Consider the following 21,069-nt stretch of genomic DNA (forward strand, 5'->3'; position numbering starts at 1 on the left):
GCGACCGAGAAGGAGGTTGAATCGTTCGGCAGAGATGCCGCTCAGTACTCAGTGTCGGACAGCTGATCAGTTTTTGGATGACTCAGAGTTGGATTGTGGTCAGCATGGCAGGGAGAGTTTTTCTTCCTTCTTCTGTCTGCGTGAGATGTGGGACATTTGAGAAACTTTGAACTTTACTGTGCTCACGGACTTTCTTCATCAAGTTATGGTATTGTTACACTGTTTGTAACTATATGTATAATTATGTGGTTTTGTCAGTTTTTTCAGTCTTGGTTTGTCCTATGTTTTGTGATATCACACCGGAGGAAGTAATGTATCATTTCTTAATGCATGCATTACTAAATGACAATAAAAGGGGACTATGTGTCATAATCTAAAAATGTCCCTACCTTAGAAATTACTAGGCTTACCCATAGCCCTCTATTTTTCTAAGCTCCATGTACCTATCCAAAAGTCTCTTAAAAGACCCTGTTGTATCCGCCTCCACCACCATTGCTGGAAGCCCATTCCACGCACTCACCACTCTCTGCATAAAAAAATTTACCCCTGACATCTCCTCTGTACCTACTCCCCAGCACATTAAACCTGTGTCCTCTTGTGACAACCATTTCAGCCCTGGGAAGCAGCCTCTGACTACCCACAGGATCAATGCCTCTCCTCATCTTATACACCTCTATCAGGTCACCTCTCATCCTCCTTCGCTCCAAGGAGAAAAGGCCGAGTTCACTCAACCTGTTTTCATAAGGCATGCTCCCCAATCCAGGCAACATCCTTGTAAATCTCCTCTGCACCCGTGCTATGGTTTCCACATCCTTCCAGTAGTGAGGCAACCAGAATTGAGCACAGTACTCCAAGTGGGGTCTGCCCAGGGTCCGATTAGGCTGCAACATTACCTACTAATCATCCTACTAATCAGCCAATGCTCTAACAATGTTAGAGATATTACTTGAATTATATAATTAATAGAGAATAAAATATAAAAGGAAAGTAAAAGATGCCACACTTACCAAAGTTCAATCTCTTCATGCACAAACAGTTGGAGCTCAGGACCCTTCTTCTTCACCCTGCAACTTCTCGGACCAGCTCGACCGACCGCCTGGGACCAACAACGGTGGTCGACCAGGTGCTCCACACGAGTCCATCTCCGTCTCCTCTCCTCGGCAAACACCCCGCTCGGGGTCCGACCCCGTTAGCAGACTCACAGCACCTGGTCCATCCTCTGTCTCTCTCTCTCCTGCCTTCTGCCTCAAAACCCCATGCATACAATATCTTCAGACACACTAAAAGCATAACAACTATCGCGATTGGTTCATTCATCCTCTTTCAATAGATAACCCAAAACAGACCGCTAGCGGGAAGGACTTTCTCAGCAGTTAACATAACAAAGAAGCCCTTTCAATTATAACATAACAAAGAAACCATTTTAATTAAACTACGCAGTGACATAAAAAAAAAGAAACTCCCTTACATGTAATACCATGACTTTTAACATGGTAAGAAGCCTTATGCTTGAAACCTTGTCAAGGGCCTTCTTAAAATCCAAGTATACAACAGCCACTGCATCCCCTTATCTTACTTGTAGTCTCCTCAAATAATTCCAACAGGTATGTCAGGCAAGATTTTCCCTTGAAGAAACCATGCTGACTTTGTCCTATCTTCTCCTGTGTCACCAAGTACTCCATAACGTCATTCTTCACAATGGACTCCAACATCTTAGATAACTTCCGCTAATGCCCCACCTCCCCCTCGTACCCCATCTGTTACTTATTTTTATACACACATTCTTTCTCTCACTCTCCTTTTCCTCCCTCTGTCCCTCTGAATATACCCCTTGCCCATCCTCTGGGTTCCCCCCCCCTTGTCTTTCTTCCCGGACCTCCTGTCCCATGATCCTCTCGTATCCCTTTTGCCAATCACCTGTCCAGCTCTTGGCTCCATCCCTCCCCCTCCTGTCTTCTATCATTTTGGATCTACCCCTCCCCCTCCAACTTTCAAATCCCTTACTCACTCTTCCTTCAGTTAGTCCTGACGAAGGGTCTCGGCCTGAAACGTCGACTGCACCTCTTCCTAGAGATGCTGCCTGGCCTGCTGCGTTCACCAGCAACTTTGATGTGTGTTGCTTGAATTTCCAGCATCTGCACAATTCCTGTTGTCAGACTTATTTCTCAATTGCTAGGAACCTTCAGACTATTCTGATGGCGTTTAGTATTGTGCCTATCTGGAGATTTACATAAATATTGTTGTGTAGGCCTAATTATTTAATGTTATTGTGTAGTGACTTTGGGATGGTACCAGTTGTAGGTATTACCACTAGGATAACGTATACCTTGTGTTTGTTCCATTGTCTTTAAATTTCCTCTTTTAACTCAGCATATTTTGATATTTTTCACTTATTGATTTCTGCCTGGTATGTGTGTTTGGAATGGCTATATCTATTAAGTAAGTTGTTCTTGTTTGTTTATCCTGTAATATATCCGAACGGTTATTATGGATTGTCCTACCTGTAATAATGGATCGGTCATAATATAATTTGTAGAGCTCTAACTCTAAAGCTGGACCAGGCTTGTAGACCATAGTAAGGTATGGTGTGTTTTATGAGTTTTTATTTTAAAGCAAGACTTTTGCTGAATGATGCTTGCTGCTTGATTGTGCCTGTGTAAGTAACCAGAATTGAGTTAAACTGCTTGCAGGATCCTATAATATGTTTCTCTTTGTATTTTCTGCATTTATCATATTGAATTTGTGGGTCTTTTATTATGTATTTTTGATAATATTTTGCATTAACCACTTGGTCCTCTATTTCCACAAGGAACCCCTTTATTTCGGATAAGAGGTCTCCAATTCTGAGCCAGGTGTTCAACACTTCCTGATGACATCTAGTTTGCTCAGATTGTGGGGATGTCTTTCATGGAGAGCCAGGCTCTTCCACTGGTTAACATTTTCTTCTGTAGTAATAACTCTTTCAGTTTTCTCAGTTGAGCTTTCATTTAAGTTTACTGGTGTGTACTTCTATCAGAATTGTATCTGCTTGCGTGGAGTACGGAATCTTGTCTGCATTGATGAAAAAATTTCATTGGAAGTTTTATCTAACTGTTCTGTAAATCTTTTTATATCTGTTATTCCTCTTCTTCCTTAAGTAATGTTAATCTGAGTGTGTTCGAGTATACATAGTATTTTCTAAAATCTGTCATTTCATTTCTTATTTTTCTTTGTAAATTTTCCAGATCGGTTTTGGACCAGGATATTATATTAAAAGAATATGTTAATATATGTATAGTGAATGTGTGTTTATTGCCTTTGTTATATTTTTACTATTGAGCTTTATTCGGCAGATTTTCCTAAACCTTTAAGTAAATTTTTTTGAAAGTTTTCCCTTTATGGCTTATGATTTATTTTCTTAGCTTGTTGATATCCCAGATACGAAAATGTTTCATTTTCATTGATTGGTTGTATAGTATACTGCTGCTCCGTCTTATACTGTACTGACTCATTTGCTTTATACTCTACTAACTCGTATTGGGAAATGAAATCCAGAAACAAGTTCACAACTTCATGTACCTTGGATCGTGGGTAACATCTGATGGCAAATGCGAAACAGACATAAAAGCAAGAATAGCAATGGCAAGAACTGCATTTACAGAAATGAGAAACATCCTAATGAATAAGAAAATAGCAATTCACATCCGCCTTAGAACTCTCAGCTGCTACATTCTTCCTATGTTGATGTATGGTTGCGAGTCATGGACCATCATAAGTGCAATGGAAAAAAGAATCAATGCAGCAGAGATGTAGTTCCTCAGAAGAATGCTATACATATCATATATGGACAGGATAACCAACGAAGAAGTTCTACAGAGAACGAAAACAAAACGTACATTACTTAAAAAAATCAGAAAACAGCAGTCAAAATTCTTTGAACACATCATCGTGTGAAGAGAGATATTAGAACATTTAGTTACAACTGGAAAGCTGGAAGGAAAAAGAAGCAGAGGCAGACAGAGAATGGAAATGATAGATGGAATAACATCATGGTTAGAAACGGGAGGCAACAACTACAATTCGGAGGGTCAGGGGCCGTGATGGATGGAGAGACATGATTGCCCACGCCAAACGACAAGGCACCGGAAAAAAAACTCATTTGCAACTTTCTTTATGTTTAATGTTCTGCAATGATTCTAGTCCAAAGTTAATTTATTTATTGAGATACCGTGCAGAATAGGCACCTCCGGCTCTTCTAGCTGTAGCTGTGACAATTTACAATGACTAATTAACTCAGCAGCCAGTATGTCATAATGTTACTGGCTTAAATTATTTCTGAGTGTGCCTGGATTCAATAATCATCCCAAAACAAAGTCACTAAGATTCATCATCACATTGTGAACTTTTGATGTGTAAAATGGCTGTTGTGCCTCCCATTTTATAGCAATTAATGGTGTTCTTGTTTGTGTAGGTGCTTTGAAATGTTCCCGAGTGTCCAGGGCTCTGAAGAATTTTGTGCTTGTGTTTTCAAACCTGGCTGTCTTCTCCACGTTTATATCCCTAATTCCTCTAATCCCCATGAAAATCAACACTTCAAAATTTTTCCTATTCTTCTTCCAAAAATTCAGAAAACTGTGATGATCCTGGCTGATCTTCATTTTTGCCTTACAGTTTGTCAGCAGAGTGACAGAGTGATAAAAGCCCTTTGATCAGAATGGTCCCCTCCGTCCTCCCTGCTAGTACCAGTTGTCTGCATTCAGCCATCAGTCTCCAAGCTCCTCCCCTCCACGTATCTCTCCAAAAGCCTCTTGAATGTTTCCATTGTACCCACTTCAACCACTTCCTTAAGCACAGGGGATCCCTACTTTTAAATGCATGGACCCCCCCGTCCCCCACCATTAACTGAGACATCTGTGGACCGCAGGTTAGAAACCCCATGTCCTAGCAGCACATTCCAAGTATTCACTATGTAAAAAATTCACTATGTCCTCTATGTAAAGAAGCAAGAACGTGATGCTGAGGCTTTATAAGGCACTGGTGAGGCCTCACTTTGACTATTGTGAACAGTTTTGGGGCCCTCATCTTAAAAAAGATGTGCTGGCATTGGACAGGGTCCAGAGGAGGTTCACAAGGATGATTTCAGGAATGAAAAGGTTATCATACGAGGAACATTTGATGGCTCTGAGTCTTTACTCACTGGAATTCAGAAGGATGAGAAGGGATCTCGTTGAAACCTTTCATATATTGAAAGGCCTAGACAGAGTAGATGTGGTAAGGATGTTTCCATAGAACATAGAACATAGAACAGTACAGCACAGTACAGGCCCTTCGGCCCACAATGTTGTGCCGACTCTCAAACCCTGCCTCCCATATAAGCCCCCACCTTAGATTCCTCCATATACCTGTCTAGTAGTCTCATGGTGGCAGAGTCTCGGACAAGAGGGCACAGCCTCAGGATAGAAGCGCACCCTTTCAAAACAGAGATGCAGAGAAATTTCTTTAGCCAAAGGGTGGCGAACTTGTGGAATTTGTTGCCACATGCTGCTGTGGAAGCCAGGTTGTTGGGTGTATTCAAGGCAGAAATTGATAGGTTCCTGATTGGACATGGCATCAAAGGTTACAGGGAGAACTGGGGTTGAGGAGCAGATAGAAAAAAGGATCAGCCGTGATTCAAAGGCGGAGCAGACTCGATGGGCCAGATGACCTAATTCTGCTCCTATGTCTTATGGTCTTATGGTCTAAGTTACCTTTCAGGTCTCCTTTAAATCTCTCCCTTCTTTGTATCTGTGCAAATTTTGGAGTCTCCCTCTGTGGGGAAAAGACTGTGACCATTCACCTTATCCTTAATCCTCGGGATTTTATAAACATTCATACAGAGCCTGTGGCATGTTGAATTGGTGAGGTGAATGGTTAATTTTTCTATACTGCAGATCATGGGGGCTTTGCTGTTGTTCACTTGGTGGGTGGTGGGCACTGATGCTGTTTTGCTGAAGTACGTGGGGAAGGAGGGGAAGGGCTGATGTTTTGCTGCTGCCTTACATGGGAGGGGGGAGTAGGGGTCTTTGGGGTTCTAGCATTTTTACTGTCATTCATTCTATGGGGTAATCTTCTGCTTCCATGGATGTCTGCAAAGATCAATAATTTCAGGTTGTATATTGTATATATTCACTGATACAGTATTAAATGGAACAATTGAACTATTGAACAATTAAGGTCACCCCTAACTATAACATAATATCCCTGCTCCTAAACTTGATGCCTTGACTGCTGAAAGACTGCATACTAAGTGACTTCTACACCATCCTATCTTGTGTAACAAAATCTATATCTGTAAAAGATAGTATGTATATCTGGTCTCTCTAAAATTTCTTGTCTAGAAATGAAAGTAATATAACATTTCTGACCAGTCTGGTCATATTGGCAATATTGTTGCATTGATCCATTTGTGTTGATTGCATCAACCCCATTCCTATCCATGCTTTCATCTCTGCTCTTCCTTTATTTAATCTTTCCTCCTATTCCTTCTAACTTTGATTGTCATCATACTTTGGTCCTTGAAGAATAAACCATCTGCTGAATGAGCTCAGCATATCGAGCAGCATCTGTAGAGGGAAAGGTATTAGTGACATTTTGGGCCGAAACCCTGCATCCAGACCATATTTTGGTCCTTGATTTTTTGCCTTCGTTTCTCAAATTAAGGCAAACTATCGTGGTTGTTTGTCAAAAAGAGTTCAGTTTTGCTTTGACCCATAAATATTTCTCTTAGAGTCACAATTTGCTTCAGATAGCAGTCATATCAAACTATAGAGTGAAAGCCTGGCAGTTCAGGATATACCTTGTTTGAATTCCATTTTAACAGATGAATCTTTTTGTTTCAGATGCTTGGATTTGCATCTTACTGATGGACCCATTTTACTGTTTATCCAATGAGAGAAAACAGATTCGGCTAAGGTGCTATGGCATCACAAAGTGAAGAAGGGTGTGATATTGGAGACTGGCTGTCTACTATCCATTTGGAAAAATACAGAGAGAATTTTGTCCTGAATGGATTTTACACATCCAAGGACTTTGTACATTTGAACAATGAAACGCTTCTTCAGATCGGCATCACAGCTACTGGGCATCGGAAACGGATCTTAAAATTTGCACAGCAAAGTAGCCTGACGTTATCATGTGATGAGCTTCCGAGTCCAGCCCTGGGCCATTGCACTGGTGAGAAAGAGCAAACTGTGGAGAGATCAAGCACTGTTGAAGATTGGAAAGATAACGCCAGTGGGAATGAAGTTTTTGAACCCGGAGAACCAGTGGTTAAACCCGTCCCCAGGCCACGGACATTGCTGAATAAGCAGTCTTCAGGCTCCAGAACTCCAACTGATATAGGATCAGCATCAACACAAAGTCCAAATCATGAGAAGCAGGAAGTGTTTTCTCCTGGTGAACCTTCTATGGAAAGGCCTGAATTGACTGAGATGGAACAGGGACCAAGTGAAGGAAACAAAGTCACGTCTCCAGCTTGGGAAAGGACTGCAAAGGAAGAGGAGATGGTTCCTCCCGTGCCACCACGCATCAACCGGGGACAACCTCCTGCCAATTTTGCCCCACATGGTCCAACAAACAGAGATGAACATGATCTACTGGGATCAAAGTTTGGTGATTCCATCTCTAAGTCTGTGGAAAACTTGCATGATATCCACTCTCTCTCCAGAGTTTCCTCGCACTCCCTTCCCCAGATGCCTTTGTTTGACACAGCGTTTACAGGGAAAATGGTTTCCAATGAGCTCTACACCACTGTGGAGACTTTGCCTGAGAGGAATCGAAGCCAGTCCTTCTCAATTTCAGGCATAAAATCTTTGGGAAGGAGACCTGTCCCACAGCCCCCACCCACCGCGAGCCAAGTTGATACATTATCACTTTCATTAAAAGAAAGGTAAGCCTGCCACATTGAATACTATTTTCGTTCTGTGTATAATGAATCAAAATATGGTAGGAAGAAATATGTTAAAACAATAAGCACACTTTGAAAAGTGTTTCCAAGCTTAGTAAAGTCATAGAGTGGTACTGCACAAAACAAGCCTTTGTTCCTTCACATCCAGGTTGACCTTTCCACCAATTATACAAATCCCACGTGCTGCCATCATTTGGAACATCAGCTTCTCTGCTTTGCCTATGTGAGTGTCTGTCCAATTGCATCTTCAGTGTAGCAATTGTACTGATTCTGTTACCTCCTCGGGCAGTGCATTTCAGTATTAACAAGTCTCTTTATAAAAAATAGTTTCCTTCGAAACTCCTTCCTCTTACCTTAAACCTGCACTCAGTGGCCACTTTATTAGGTACACCTGTGCACCTGCTCGTTAATGCAAATATCTAATCGGCCAGTCATGTGGCAGCAACTCCATGCATAAAAGAATGCTGACGTGGTCAAGAGGTTCAGTCGTTGTTCAGAACAAACATCAGACTGGGGGAAGAAATGAGACCTTAGTGACTTTGACCACAGAATGATAAGATGGGGTGGTTTGAGTATCTCAGAAAATGCTGATCTCCTGGGACTTTCATGCACATAAATCTCTGGAATTTACAGAGATCGCATGATAAACAAAACAACATACAGTGAGTGGTAGTGCTGTGGGTGAAAACATCTTGTTAATGAGAGAGGCCAGAAGAGAATGATCAGACTGGCTCAATCTGACAGGAAGGTAACAGGAACTTAATTAATCATGCTTTACATCAGTGGTGTGCAGAAGAGCATCTTTGATGTGCAACATATCAAACCTTGAAGTGGATGAGCTACAGCAGCAAAAGACCATGAACATACACATAATGACCACTTTATTAGGTACAGGAGGTACTTAATAAAGTGGCTACTGAGTGTAGGTCCCCTTATTTTGAGCACACTTACCATATGAAAAGTTTCTGGCTGTCGTGTCTGACAATGACAGGAAACCTGTGTGGGAGTGTTTTAAAGTGGAAAAGCTGTTGCCCTGGGAGAGTTCAATTCTTTCAACCTCAGAAGTCCGAGTCCAATGATACAAGCAAGTATTGCAAACCAGGGTTTTCCTTGGTTGGTGTGGATAACCATGATGTTGTTTGTGCCCTGTCATGCCCTTCGCTCTCCATGGACCATTACAATAATGCCTTCTTGGCCACTGGATCTCATTGTGGATCTCATCAGCTTGGTCTGCTGAGGCTAACTTTGCATGCTGGGACACGCATGTCCCTATCTCACAGGGGTCACCAGCTACCCTCACCTGGTTTAGCCTGCCTGGAGAAGTGGTGTAGCAGGGAGTGTGGCCACTGGCGCATGCGAACAGCTACTTGGAGCCACAGGTAAGAGCTGAATGGCCGGTGGGGACCAAGGGTGAAAGAGTTGCTTCAGAATGGACGTAAACCAGCCCCTTCACCAGAGGTGCTATCCCTCTCTGGAAACTTATGATTTGTAACTCCAGAAATTATTTAAAAGAAAAACACTAGAGCCAGGAATGAACGTGTCTACTTTGATTTACTTTAGTGAGCCACGCATTATGACATGGTTGCACAATAATGTATGCCATTCACTTACTTTTACATGTAACCTATAATGAATGATTTAAACAAAGGATGCTTAATCAAACAATATACTTACAATATTCCTCAAATATTACTGAAATGTTAAATACGCAACCGACACCATATATGCCCCACACCAATCTCCTTTTATAATTATATATACCTGAATGAGGCCACTCCTCAGCGATCCTACGTTTCATGGAAAACCTAATGAGCTTATCTAATCTCTCCCCATAACTAAAGTCCAGGCAACATCTTGGTGAGTCTCCACTACACTCTATGTAACATAATTATGTCCCCATAGTTTTGCAACTAGATGTGTACCTAATACTCCAAGTGCTGCCCGACCTGTACTTTGTAAAACTAGACCATATCATACCAATGCTCATATTCAATGCCTCAATCTATAAAGGTATAAAGGTATGCATGCTACAGAACTGTACAAAATTCTAGCACATATATAGCTGAGGTACCTTTTTCATAGTACTGTATTAATTTTATGTATGCACTGTACTGCTGTCGTTGTATAAAGCAAATTTCATGACATATGTGAGTGATTCTGATCTGAGTCTCTGTTGTGGACTGAGAGTGGGAAGGGGGCAGAGAGAGGGGAATCGTGGTTGGGAAAAGGGGAAGTGTGAGGAGAGGGAGCAGGAAGCACCAGAGAGACATTCTGTAATGATCAATAAGCCAATTGTTTGGAATCAGATGACCTTGCCTGGTGTCTGAGTGCTGGGTGTGGCTGCACCATAACCATCCGTGCCCTTAGCAGTCTTTCTCTGCCACTTGTCTCAAACGCTTTGCACTGTGTTCTACCCTCGCCATTCCCAACATCCTTTGCACCCACCAGATTTACAAACCAGGGCTCTACTCCACGTTGATAAAGACAGCTCCCTACCTATATATATGTGCCAAAGGCTTTTACACTGTACTCTATACGCTTTCTTCACCACACTATCTATCTGTGTTGCCACTTTCAGGGATCTTTCTTGTTGCATCCCCGGGTCTCTCCATCAATGTTGCTTAGCACCCTACCATTTACTGTGTACGTCCTACCTCTATTTGACATTCCATAATGAATTATTTCACATTTGGCAAGGGGAATCATGATCTGAGGAACAATTCCGTGAAGCTGTCTCACCAATAAAGTGCGTGGTTCAGCTGAATGTCAGATCACTCTGGACAGTCTCATTGGAGTCCCCTGTCTGGGAAGCACAGTTGCTGCAAATAACAAAAAAGCTTAAAAAAAGACAAATGTTTGCACTCTGAAATGTGAACTTATTATTTTGAATCAATGCTCAAATGTAAGGGTATTGTCCTGGAATGAGTTGTGAATTCTTCCAGTTATTTTCTTTGAAAGTAAAAAATTCCTGCAATCCTAACGTAGGAGACAGTTTAACTCATCCTGCAGTGATGAGCTATCCATAGAGCAATGAGTCAAAGTTCAAAGTACGTTTGTTATCAAAATATGTGTTCAATGTACAACCTTGAAATTCGTCTTGTTACAGGCACCACAACAACAAAGAAACCCAAGAGAATTAAAAAGACCATCAAGCACCCAATGTGTGAAAAAAAGAACAAATCGCGCAAATAATGAGTAAACAAACAGCACTCGCAACTAAAGTTCATGAAAATGAGTCCACAGCCACAAAACCAGTTCATTATTGCAGCCAATCCAGGTTGCAGTCTCGGTTCAGCGCAGAGATGAGTAAATCTTGTGGAGCAGTGAGCTGAACACTGATCTATCCCTCGCCTCTAGCCCCATCACCCCGATCTTTCAATTTGGTCCTGTGCTTAAATTGGCCAAACATCAGCTTGTTCCTCACTCACAGGCCCAGGCTCTGCCAGCTCAATTCAACCCCAAGTCTGCTCCAGCACTGACCAGACACTAGTTCATTCCTCGCATTTGGGCTTAAGTTCCGCTGCCTCAATTTAGCCCGTACCCGACCTTTTCAATCTGACCTGGAACACATATCAGCCAAACATTGGATCGTCCTCACTCTCAGACCTGGGTCCTGCCACTTCGATTTGGCCCATACTAAACATGCCACTGTATTACACCTTTGAAACTCTAGTTAACCGAACTCCCACACCACCACAAAAATACAAGATTGGACAAGAGGTTAAAAGCACATCTCCAAAAGTGAAGTTACATTGCGGTGATCGGTGTCCAGAAAAGTGTGCTTAATAGAGCAGTTAGTAGATTTGTTTGCTGCAAGTAAAGCATTGCTGTGTCTCACTAGTGCCATCTTAGACCAATCACTATTCCAATTAACTTTCCTGCTATAAAATTATTTTCTCTTAATGCCTATCCCATTTCATTTTGAACCTTCAATTTCATTTCTGGAACCTCCTTGTGTGGCAAGCTCCATCAGATTTTTGAATGGTCCATGAACCCATGAACACCACCTTGTTATTTCCCTTTTGCACTTTTTATTTCTTTATTGTAACTTCCATGTCTTTGAAGAATCTATCTATGGTCACTGTGCTACAGGACACCTCGTTGTGCCTGCATCTCAGTGGTCATCAATCCAAATGACAGGTCGAAGTATATATATGTAAGGCAAAGTAGACAGCAGAAAAAATAGCTAACAAAATTTTGTTAAGGATGAGTGCAAGTTTATTTTTTACCTTTCCCAAAACAACAAATTTCACATCATATGTCCATGAGAATAAAACTGATTCTGATTCCTACTCCTAACTAGTCACTGTGTAAAACAAATAAAGTGTTTCCTTGCTTCCCACCTGTATCTTTTGCTCATCCCTTTAGTTAGGGTACCTGGGCTCTTCAACAATGACTGAATGGGTACAGTTTTATCTCTCTTAACACTTTGTGATCATTAACCTCTGTCAAATCTCTGTAAGGTCTTCTTTGCTCTGATACAAACTCCAGCTTGTCTGATGTAATCCTGCAACATTTCTAGTCAACTTTTTCTGCTTCTTCTCAAAGCCCTCCAACATCCTTCCTAAAGTGTGGTAACTGGATTGTATACAGGTGTTTTGTGAAGGTTGAACGTGAAGATGCACTCATCCTTAACAAAATTTTATTTGTTCTTTTTTTTCTGCTATCTAACTCCTCTTCCATAAACATGATTTGACTTGTCATTTGGACCGATGAGTACTGAGAAGCATGGACAACTTGAGGTGTCATTTAACGTAGAGACTGAAGATGGATTTTTACAATTCCAGTCTGGATATCTGTTCTTGCATTTCACTGTTACATCAAATGGAATACTCCCTGGCCCAAGATCAATTATGTATCATCAAACGTATCTTGGGATCTGATAGATCAGCTGTCTGACATGTTGGTTCATGGCCTTCGCTTTTGCCATGATGAGGAGCAACACCTTATATTCTGTATTATATATTGTATATTGGCGAGCTCCCAATGTGGCCTTCTATATATTGGCGAGCCCCGACGCAGACTGGGAGATTGTTTTGCTGAACACCTACGCTCTGTACGCCAGAGAAAGCAGGATCTCCCAGTGGCCACACATTTTAATTCCACGTCCCATTCCCATTCTGATATGTCTATCCACAGCCTCCTCTACTGTAAAAATGAAGCCACACTCAGGTTGGAGGAACAACACCTTTATTTCATCTGGGTAGCCTCCAACCTGATGGCATGAACATTGCCTTCTCTAACTTCCGCTAATGCCCCACCTCCCCTTCGTACCCCTTCCGTTATTTATTTATATACACACATTCTTTTTCTCTCTCTCTCCTTTTTCTCCCTCTGTCCCTCCGACTATACCCCTTGCCCATCCTCTGGGTTCTCTCCCCCTTGTCTTTCTCCCTGGGCCTCCTGTCCCATGATTCTCTCATATCCCCTTTGCCAATCACCTGTCCAGCTCTTGGCTCCATCCCTCCCCTTCCTGTCTTCTCCTATCATTCTGGATCTCCCCTCCCCCTCCCACTTTCAAATCTCTTACTAGCTCTTCCTTCAGTTAGTCCTGACGAAGGGTCTCAGCCCGAAACGTCGACTGTACCTCTTCCTATAGATGCTGCCTGGCCTGCTGCATTCACCAGCAACTTTGATGTGTGTAGCTGAATTTCCAGCATCTGCAGAATTCCTCGTGTTTACCTTATATTCTGTCTGGTTAGCCTCCAACCTGATGACATGAATATCAATTTCTCCTTATGGTAAAAGAAAATTCCCTCCTCCTCTCCTCTTCTATTCCCCACTCTGGCCTCTTATCTCTTCTGAGCTGTCTTTCACCTCCCCCTGTGTCCCTTCCTCTTTCTCTTTCTCTTGTGGTCTACTCTTCCCTCCTATCAAATTCCTTCCTCTGCAGCCCTTCACCTTTCCTACGCTATAACCCTGCTTAGGTCAAAAAGTACAAAAGGGAAGGGAGGAGAAAGAAGACAGAAGGTACTAAAACTTGATATGATAGTGTTGAATGGCTCAATATCAGACTTCCATCTACAGTACTTCATCGCTTGTTTTAAGTGGCACTTCCCCTTCAATGTAATTCATTCTCCGTAGAGATTTTACACTTTAAAAACACCATTTATTTTTAATCTCTATGACCAGGTATCCAACCTTGCAGCCAGCTAGAAGGAATTGGATGCTTGAAATTAATACTTTGTGAGAACTATTTTACTGCCAATTTCGTTCAGGCTACCAGCTGAAGAGACAATTGTAACTACTTGTAAAAAGGAAGTAGATTAAATGGTTTTGGTTACAACAGTACACAATGGTTCAACTTCTTATTTTCTTCGCGTTTGTGTAAGAACAAAAATGATAAAACATGGGACATTTAACTCAATATAACGGAAGCATTTTTGGGAGGGAAGGAAGTAAAGTACAATGATGAATTATTTAAAGAGGCCATACAACCATAGAATTAGTCCGCATCTGCTCCACCGTATCTGCGTAGCTGATTTATTACCCCTCTCAACCCATTCTCCTGCCTTTTCCCCACACCCTTTCTCACCCTTGCTAATCAAGAATATATCAACCTTCACTTAAAAATACCCAATAACCTGGCCTCTACAGCCAGCTGTGGTGATGAATACCACATGTAATGCTCAGGGCTATCAGCTTGTATTTGTCTAGCAAAGACCCTGTCCGCCCGCCAAACCATGTCTCACGTTTGCATAGTTGCTGTGTAATGCACCCTGGTATAAACGCACACATCAAATATCAGACAGCACACAATGTACGATTTACAGATTACACTTTGTAAGTCTTACTGGAACTATGTAATTAATAGAGATACAATATAAAAGGAAAGTAAAAGGCGCCAAACTTATAAGAGTTCAACCATTTTGTGCACAACCATTGGAGCTCAATTAACGGGGTCTTCTTTCCACCATTCGATCTCCTCCGGCCTCCTCGACCCGCCGCCTGGGACCAACCACGGTGGTCGACCAGAGCACATCCAGCACGTCCTTCCTCTTCAGTGCTGTTCCCGTAAAACCCATGCACTGACTCAGGTTCCCACACATACAGATAGAATAACATAGCTTCCATTGGTTAGTTCCTCAGTTATCTATGACTATAACCCAAACATTTCAGCTACAGAGAACATTACCTCATGTTTAACATTATAAAGAAACCATTTCATTATAACGCTTCAGAGAAGCAATTTTATATTTAGCAGTTAATAGTTAATATTACTGAGAACCCTACACACAGAGTTACCTCCCTCTCCCTCTAGCGAAAGAAATTCCTCCTCATCTCTGTTCTAAATGGATGTCCCTCAATTCTCAGCCTGAGCCCTCTGGTCCTAGACTCCTCCAGTTGAGGAAGCACCCTCTCCACATCCAGTTTTATTTGTTCAAGTCCCACTCCAGTGTTCTGAACACTTAGGAACAGCCAATTCTCCAATGCAATTCCAGGAGAGTGTGTGCTGTGTGAGACCCCAAATAACCTCTCAGCTGGATCTGGAGGATCCTATATCAGCACAGGAAGATGTCAAGAGTAGTTCTCCCAGAGTTGTGAACAATAGTTATTCCTCAGCCAGAGAAAGTGCAGTGCAGGGAGTTAATAAGATGTAAGGCCATAATAATATAGATTCTGAGGTCAAGTCCATCATATTGTACTAAGGGACCATTCAGTAGTCTTAAAATTTAATTTTCCTTTCACATAACCATGTTGAATAGGCTCAATTATATTCAGTTTTGCTAAATTATGAGTTCTAACTCCTCTGAATATTTAGTTCAACATCTTGCCTGCAATAGGTGCTATACTTTTAGGCCCAAACTTCCTTACCTTTTTCCTTTTCTTTTTCAATAAGGGAAACAGATTGTCTGTTTTCCAAATTTTCCAAATCTTCCCTGAAATTATCTAATACCGTTTGAAGAGCTTATAAAACATGTTAACATACTTATCCTCTGCAAACTCTTAAATATTATTCAGTTGTCCCAAGATATAATTTGCCTCAACAAGTCCCCACTGGAATTTTCGGCAGTAACGAACCCTTTCTCTGTCATTAGGGTGTTTGCAGAGTGTTCCCCACCACCACAGTTAAACCGACTAGCTTGTGGTTGCTGGGTTTATCTCTGCAACCTGCTTCAAACATTTGAAGTTATCTACCTTTAACCATTGATTTTTGCAAGAAAATGACACAGGCCTCTGCAGTTTTCTGTGTAATTTCCTTGGCAACAGTAGTTTTGGAAGGAGGGTATGGGTGGGTCAGATTGTAGGAGGCAATTTGTTGAGCAGATGGAGGGGTGGAGCTGAGAGGCCTCTGACTGTGAGATCTCAGGAATGAACAAACCTCTGGCTCATCCTGAGATTGTGGGGAAGTTGTTACCAACTTCAGTAAAACCTGTGTGGATGAATGTGTGCCTACAAAGACTTACTGTACATTCCCAAACCAAAGGCTGTGGATGAACCAGGACATATGTCATCTGCTGAAGGCTAGATCTGTGGCGTTCAGTCCGGCGATCCAGGCCTATACCAGAAAACCAAGTATGATTTGCAGAGGGCTATTTCAAGGGTGAAGAGATCATTTTGAATGAGACTGGAGGTGACATCGCATGCACGGCAGGGTTTGCAGGACATTACTTCCTACAAAGTGAAATCCAATAGCATGAATGGCAGTAATGCTACACTACCAGATGAACTCAATGCCTTCTATGCCAGCTTTGAAAGGGAGAACACTATTACAGCTGTGAAGATCCCTGCCGCACCTGATGAGCCTGTGATCTCTGTCTTAGAGGCTGATGTTAGGCTGTCTTTAAAGAGAGTGAACTCACGCAAGGTGGAAGGTCCAGATGGAGTCCCTGGTAAGGCTCTAAAAACCTGTGACAACTAAATAGTGGGAGTATTCAAGAACATTTTCAACCTCTCACTGCTACAGGCAGAACTTCCCACTTGTTTCAAAAAGGCAACAATTATACCAGTGCCTAAGAATAATGTGCGCTCCCTTAAAGACTATCACCCAGTACCACTCACATCGACAGTGATGAAATGCTTTGAGAGGTTGGTATGACTAGACTGAACTCCTGCCTCAGCAAGGACCTGGATCAATTGCAATTTGCCTATCGGCACAAATAGGTCAATGGCAGACGCAATCTCAATGGCTCTCCACACAGCTTTAGACCACCTTGACATCACAAACACGCATGTCAGGATACTGTTCATCGACTATAGCTCAGCATTTAATACCATCATTCCTACAATCCTGATTGAGAAGTTATACAACCTGGACCTCTGTACCTCTCTCTGCAACTGGATCCTCGACTTCCTAACTGGAAGACCACAATCTGTGCGGATTGATGATAACATATCCTCCTCGCTGATGATCAACACTGTTACACCTCAGGGGTGTGTGCGTAGCCCACTGCTCTACTCTCTATATACACATGATTGTGTGGCTAGGCACAGCTCAAATACCATCTACAAATTTGCTGACAATACAATCATTGTTGGTAGAATCTCAGGTGGTGATGAGAGGGCATACAGGAGGGAGATATGGGGTGTCAGGGAGGGGTAGCGCCTCTGGTGGGGGAACATGTCGCGAACTTTTCAAGGCGGTTAGTCCACCTTTGGTCCCCACCTGGCACTCAGCTCTCACCTGTGGCTCCCCGTAGCTGTTTGCATGCGACAGCGGCCACACCCCGGGCAACGGCTTCGACAAGCCGGCTAAACCAGGTGAGGGTAGCCGACGGGTCTCAAACCCTCGGTGAGATAGGGAGTTGTCTATCCCAGCATGTGAAGACAGACTCCGGCGGATTGAGTGGACGAGACCAATGGAAGGTCCAACGGTCAAGAAGGCGGTCTCTGAAAGCGTCGTGAAACGTGTAGAGCAGGACAAGACACAGAAGACATCCTGGTCATCCACTGCGCCTAGTCCCATCTCCAGCTGTCTCGACTCCGTCTTGCCACTGGATCCAGATGGAAATTGGGAAGAGAGAGTGAGGCTGACGCTGCACAACTCTCCCTCACTTAAATCCAAGTCACGCGCTAGTCTCAACACCATCAATAATGGTGTCGAGGTCTTCATCGACGTCGACGATGGACGAACAAGAAGAATGCCAACTAGTGGAGTGGTGCCACAGCAACAACCTGGCACTCAACTTCAGTAAGACGAAAGAGCTGAATGTTGACTTCAGGAAGGGTAAGGCGAAGGAACACATACCAATCCTCATAGAGGGATCAGAAGTGCAGAGAGTGAGCTGTTTCAAGTTCCTGGGACTAGCTGCAGTAGCCGGATCTCTGGCACTGAGTCTGGCTCTGCAGTGCAGAAGGGAGGGGGGAGAAAGAGGAGAGCAGTAGTGATAGGGGACTCGATAGTTAGAGGTGCAAATAGAAGGTTCTGTGGTCGTGACAGAGAATCCAGGATGGTTTGTTGCCTCCTAGGTGCCAGGGTCAAGGATGCCTCTGATCGATTGCATGACATTCTGAAGTGGGAGGGTGACCAGCCAGATGTGGTGCACATCGGTACCAATGACATAGCAAGGAAGAGTGAAGAGGTCCTGGACAGGGAGTATAGAGAGCTTGGTAGGAAGTTGAAAAGCAGGACCTCAAGGATGGTAATCTCAGGATTGCTACCTGTGCTAGGTGCCAGTGAGAGTAGGAATAGGATGCTCTGGAGGAGGAACAAGTGGCTGAGGAACTGGTGTAGGGAGCAGGATTTCAGATTTCAGGATCATTGGGACCTCTTCTGGGGCGGGTGGGACCTGTACAAGAGAGACGGGTTACACTTGAACCACAGGGGGACCAATATCCTTTCAGGGAGGTTTGTTAGTGCTATTGGGGAGGCTTTAAACTAGATTTGCAGGGGGATGGGAACCAGAGTGCCAGAGCTGACAGTGTGGCTGGGGTGAAAATAAATGATGTTGAACGTTTAAGCAAATCTGCTGATAGAAAGGTTGTGAGTGGTGGTAAAAATCTTCTGAGGTGTATATCTGAGAGATCATGACCATACCATAGAACCATAGAAACTATAGCACAGAAACAGGCCTTTTGGCCCTTCTTGGCTGTGCCGAACCATTTTCTGCCTAGTCCCACTGACCTGCACACGGACCATATTCCTCCATACACCTCCCATCCATGTATCTGTCCAATTTATTCTTAAATGTTAAAAAAGAACCCGCATTTACCACCTCGTCTGGCAGCTCATTCCATACTCCCACCACTCTCTGTGTGAAGAAGCCCCCCCTAATGTTCCCTTTAAACTTTTCCCCCCTCACCCTTAACCCATGTCCCCTGGTTTTTTTCTCCCCTTGCCTCAGTGGAAAAAGTCTGCTTGCATTCACTCTATCTATACCCATCATAATTTTATATACCTCTATCAAATCTTCCCTCATTCTTCTACGCTCCAGGGAATAAAGTCCTAACTTATTCAACCTTTCTCTGTAACTGAGTTTCTCAAGTCCCAGCAACATCCTTGTAAACCTTCTCTGCACCCTTTCAACCTTATTTATATCCTTCCTGTAATTTGGTGACCAAAACTGAACACAATACTCCACATTCGGCCTCACAAATGCCTTATACAACCTCATCATAACATTCCAGCTCTTATACTCAATACTTTGATTAATAAAGGCCAATGTACCAAAAGCTCTCTTTACGACCCTATCTACCTGTGACGCCACTTTTAGGGAATTTTGTATCTGTATTCCCAGATCCCTCTGTTCCACTGCACTCCTCAGTGCCTTACCATTACCCCTATATGTTCTACCTTGGTTTGTCTTTCCAACGTGCAATACCTCACACTTGTCTGCATTAAACTCCATCTGCCATTTTTCAGCCCATTTTTCCAGCTGGTCCAAGTCCCTCTGCAGGCTCTGAAAACCTTCCTCGCTGTCTACTACACCTCCAATCTTTGTATCATCAGCAAATTTGCTAATCCAATTTACCACATTATCATCCAGATCATTGATATAGATGACAAATAACAATGGACCCAGCACTGATCCCTGTGGCACACCACTAGTCACAGGCCTCCATTCGGAGAAGCAATTCTCTACTACCACTCTTTGGCTTCTTCCATTGAGCCAATGTCTGATCCAATTTACCACCTCTCCATGTATACCTAGCGACTAAATTTTCCTAACTATCCTCCCATGCGGGACCTTGTCAAAGGCCTTACTGAAGTCCATGTAGACAACATCCACTGCCTTCCCTTCATCCACTTTCCTGGTAACCTCCTCGAAAAACTCCAATAGATTGGTCAAACATGACCTACCACACACAAAGCCATGTTGACTCTCCCTAATAAGCCCCTGTCTATCCAAATGCTTGTAGGTTCTGTCTGTTAGTACTCCCTCCAATAACTTACCTACTACCGACATTAAACTTACCGGCCTATAATTTCCCGGATTACTTTTCGATCCTTTTTTAAACAACGGAACAACATGAGCCACTCTCCAATCCTCCGGCACCTCACCTGTAGACAGCGACATTTTAAATATTTCTGCCAGGGCCCCTGCAATTTCAACACTAGTCTCCTTCAAGATCTGAGGGAACACCCTGTCAGGTCCCAGGGATTTATCCACTTTAATTTTCCTCAAGACAGCAAGGACTTCCTCCTTTTCGATTTGTACAGTTTCCATGATCTGACTACTTGTTTCCCCTAATTCCATAGACTTCATGCCAGTTTCCTTTGTAAATACAGATGCAAAAAACCTATTTAAGATCTCCCCCATTTCCTTCGGTTCTGCATATAGCCGACCACTCTGATCTTCAAGAGGACCAATTTTATCCCTTACAATCCTTTTGCTCTTAATATACTTGTAAAAGCTCTTTGGATTATCCTTCACTTTGACTGCCAAGGCAACCTCATGTCTTCTTTTTGCCCTCCTGATTTCTTTCTTAAGTATTTTCTTGCACTTCTTATACTCCTCAAGCACCTGATTTACCCCCTGTTTCCTATACATTTCATACAACTCCCTCTTCTTCTTTATCAGAGTTGCAATATCCCTTGAGAACCAAGGTTCCTTATTCCTATTTAATTTGCCTTTAATCCTGACAGGAACATACAAACTCTGCACTCTCAAAATTTCCCCTTTGAAGGCTTCCCACCTACCAATCACATCTTTGCCAGAGAACAACCTGTCCCAATCCACGCTTTTTAGATCCTTTCTCATTTC

The 21,069-nt window shown here is 42.8% G+C and overlaps 1 protein-coding gene across 8 annotated transcripts in view; it reads left to right on the plus strand.

Annotated features, from left to right (window-relative positions):
• Window positions 1–21,069, plus strand: part of arap3 (ArfGAP with RhoGAP domain, ankyrin repeat and PH domain 3) — a 358,711-nt gene that overhangs the window by 160,016 nt on the left and 177,626 nt on the right. For all 8 annotated transcript variants that reach the window (XM_072264187.1, XM_072264192.1, XM_072264193.1 and 5 more), the window contains exon 2: window positions 6,858–7,906. In XM_072264187.1, the coding sequence (XP_072120288.1) occupies window positions 6,936–7,906 (971 nt within the window). In that variant the 5' untranslated portion in view covers window positions 6,858–6,935. The remainder of the gene's footprint in view (window positions 1–6,857; window positions 7,907–21,069) is intronic.

This window comes from Mobula birostris, chromosome 7 (assembly GCF_030028105.1).
Source record: "Mobula birostris isolate sMobBir1 chromosome 7, sMobBir1.hap1, whole genome shotgun sequence".
Taxonomy (NCBI): Eukaryota; Metazoa; Chordata; class Chondrichthyes; order Myliobatiformes; family Myliobatidae; genus Mobula; species Mobula birostris.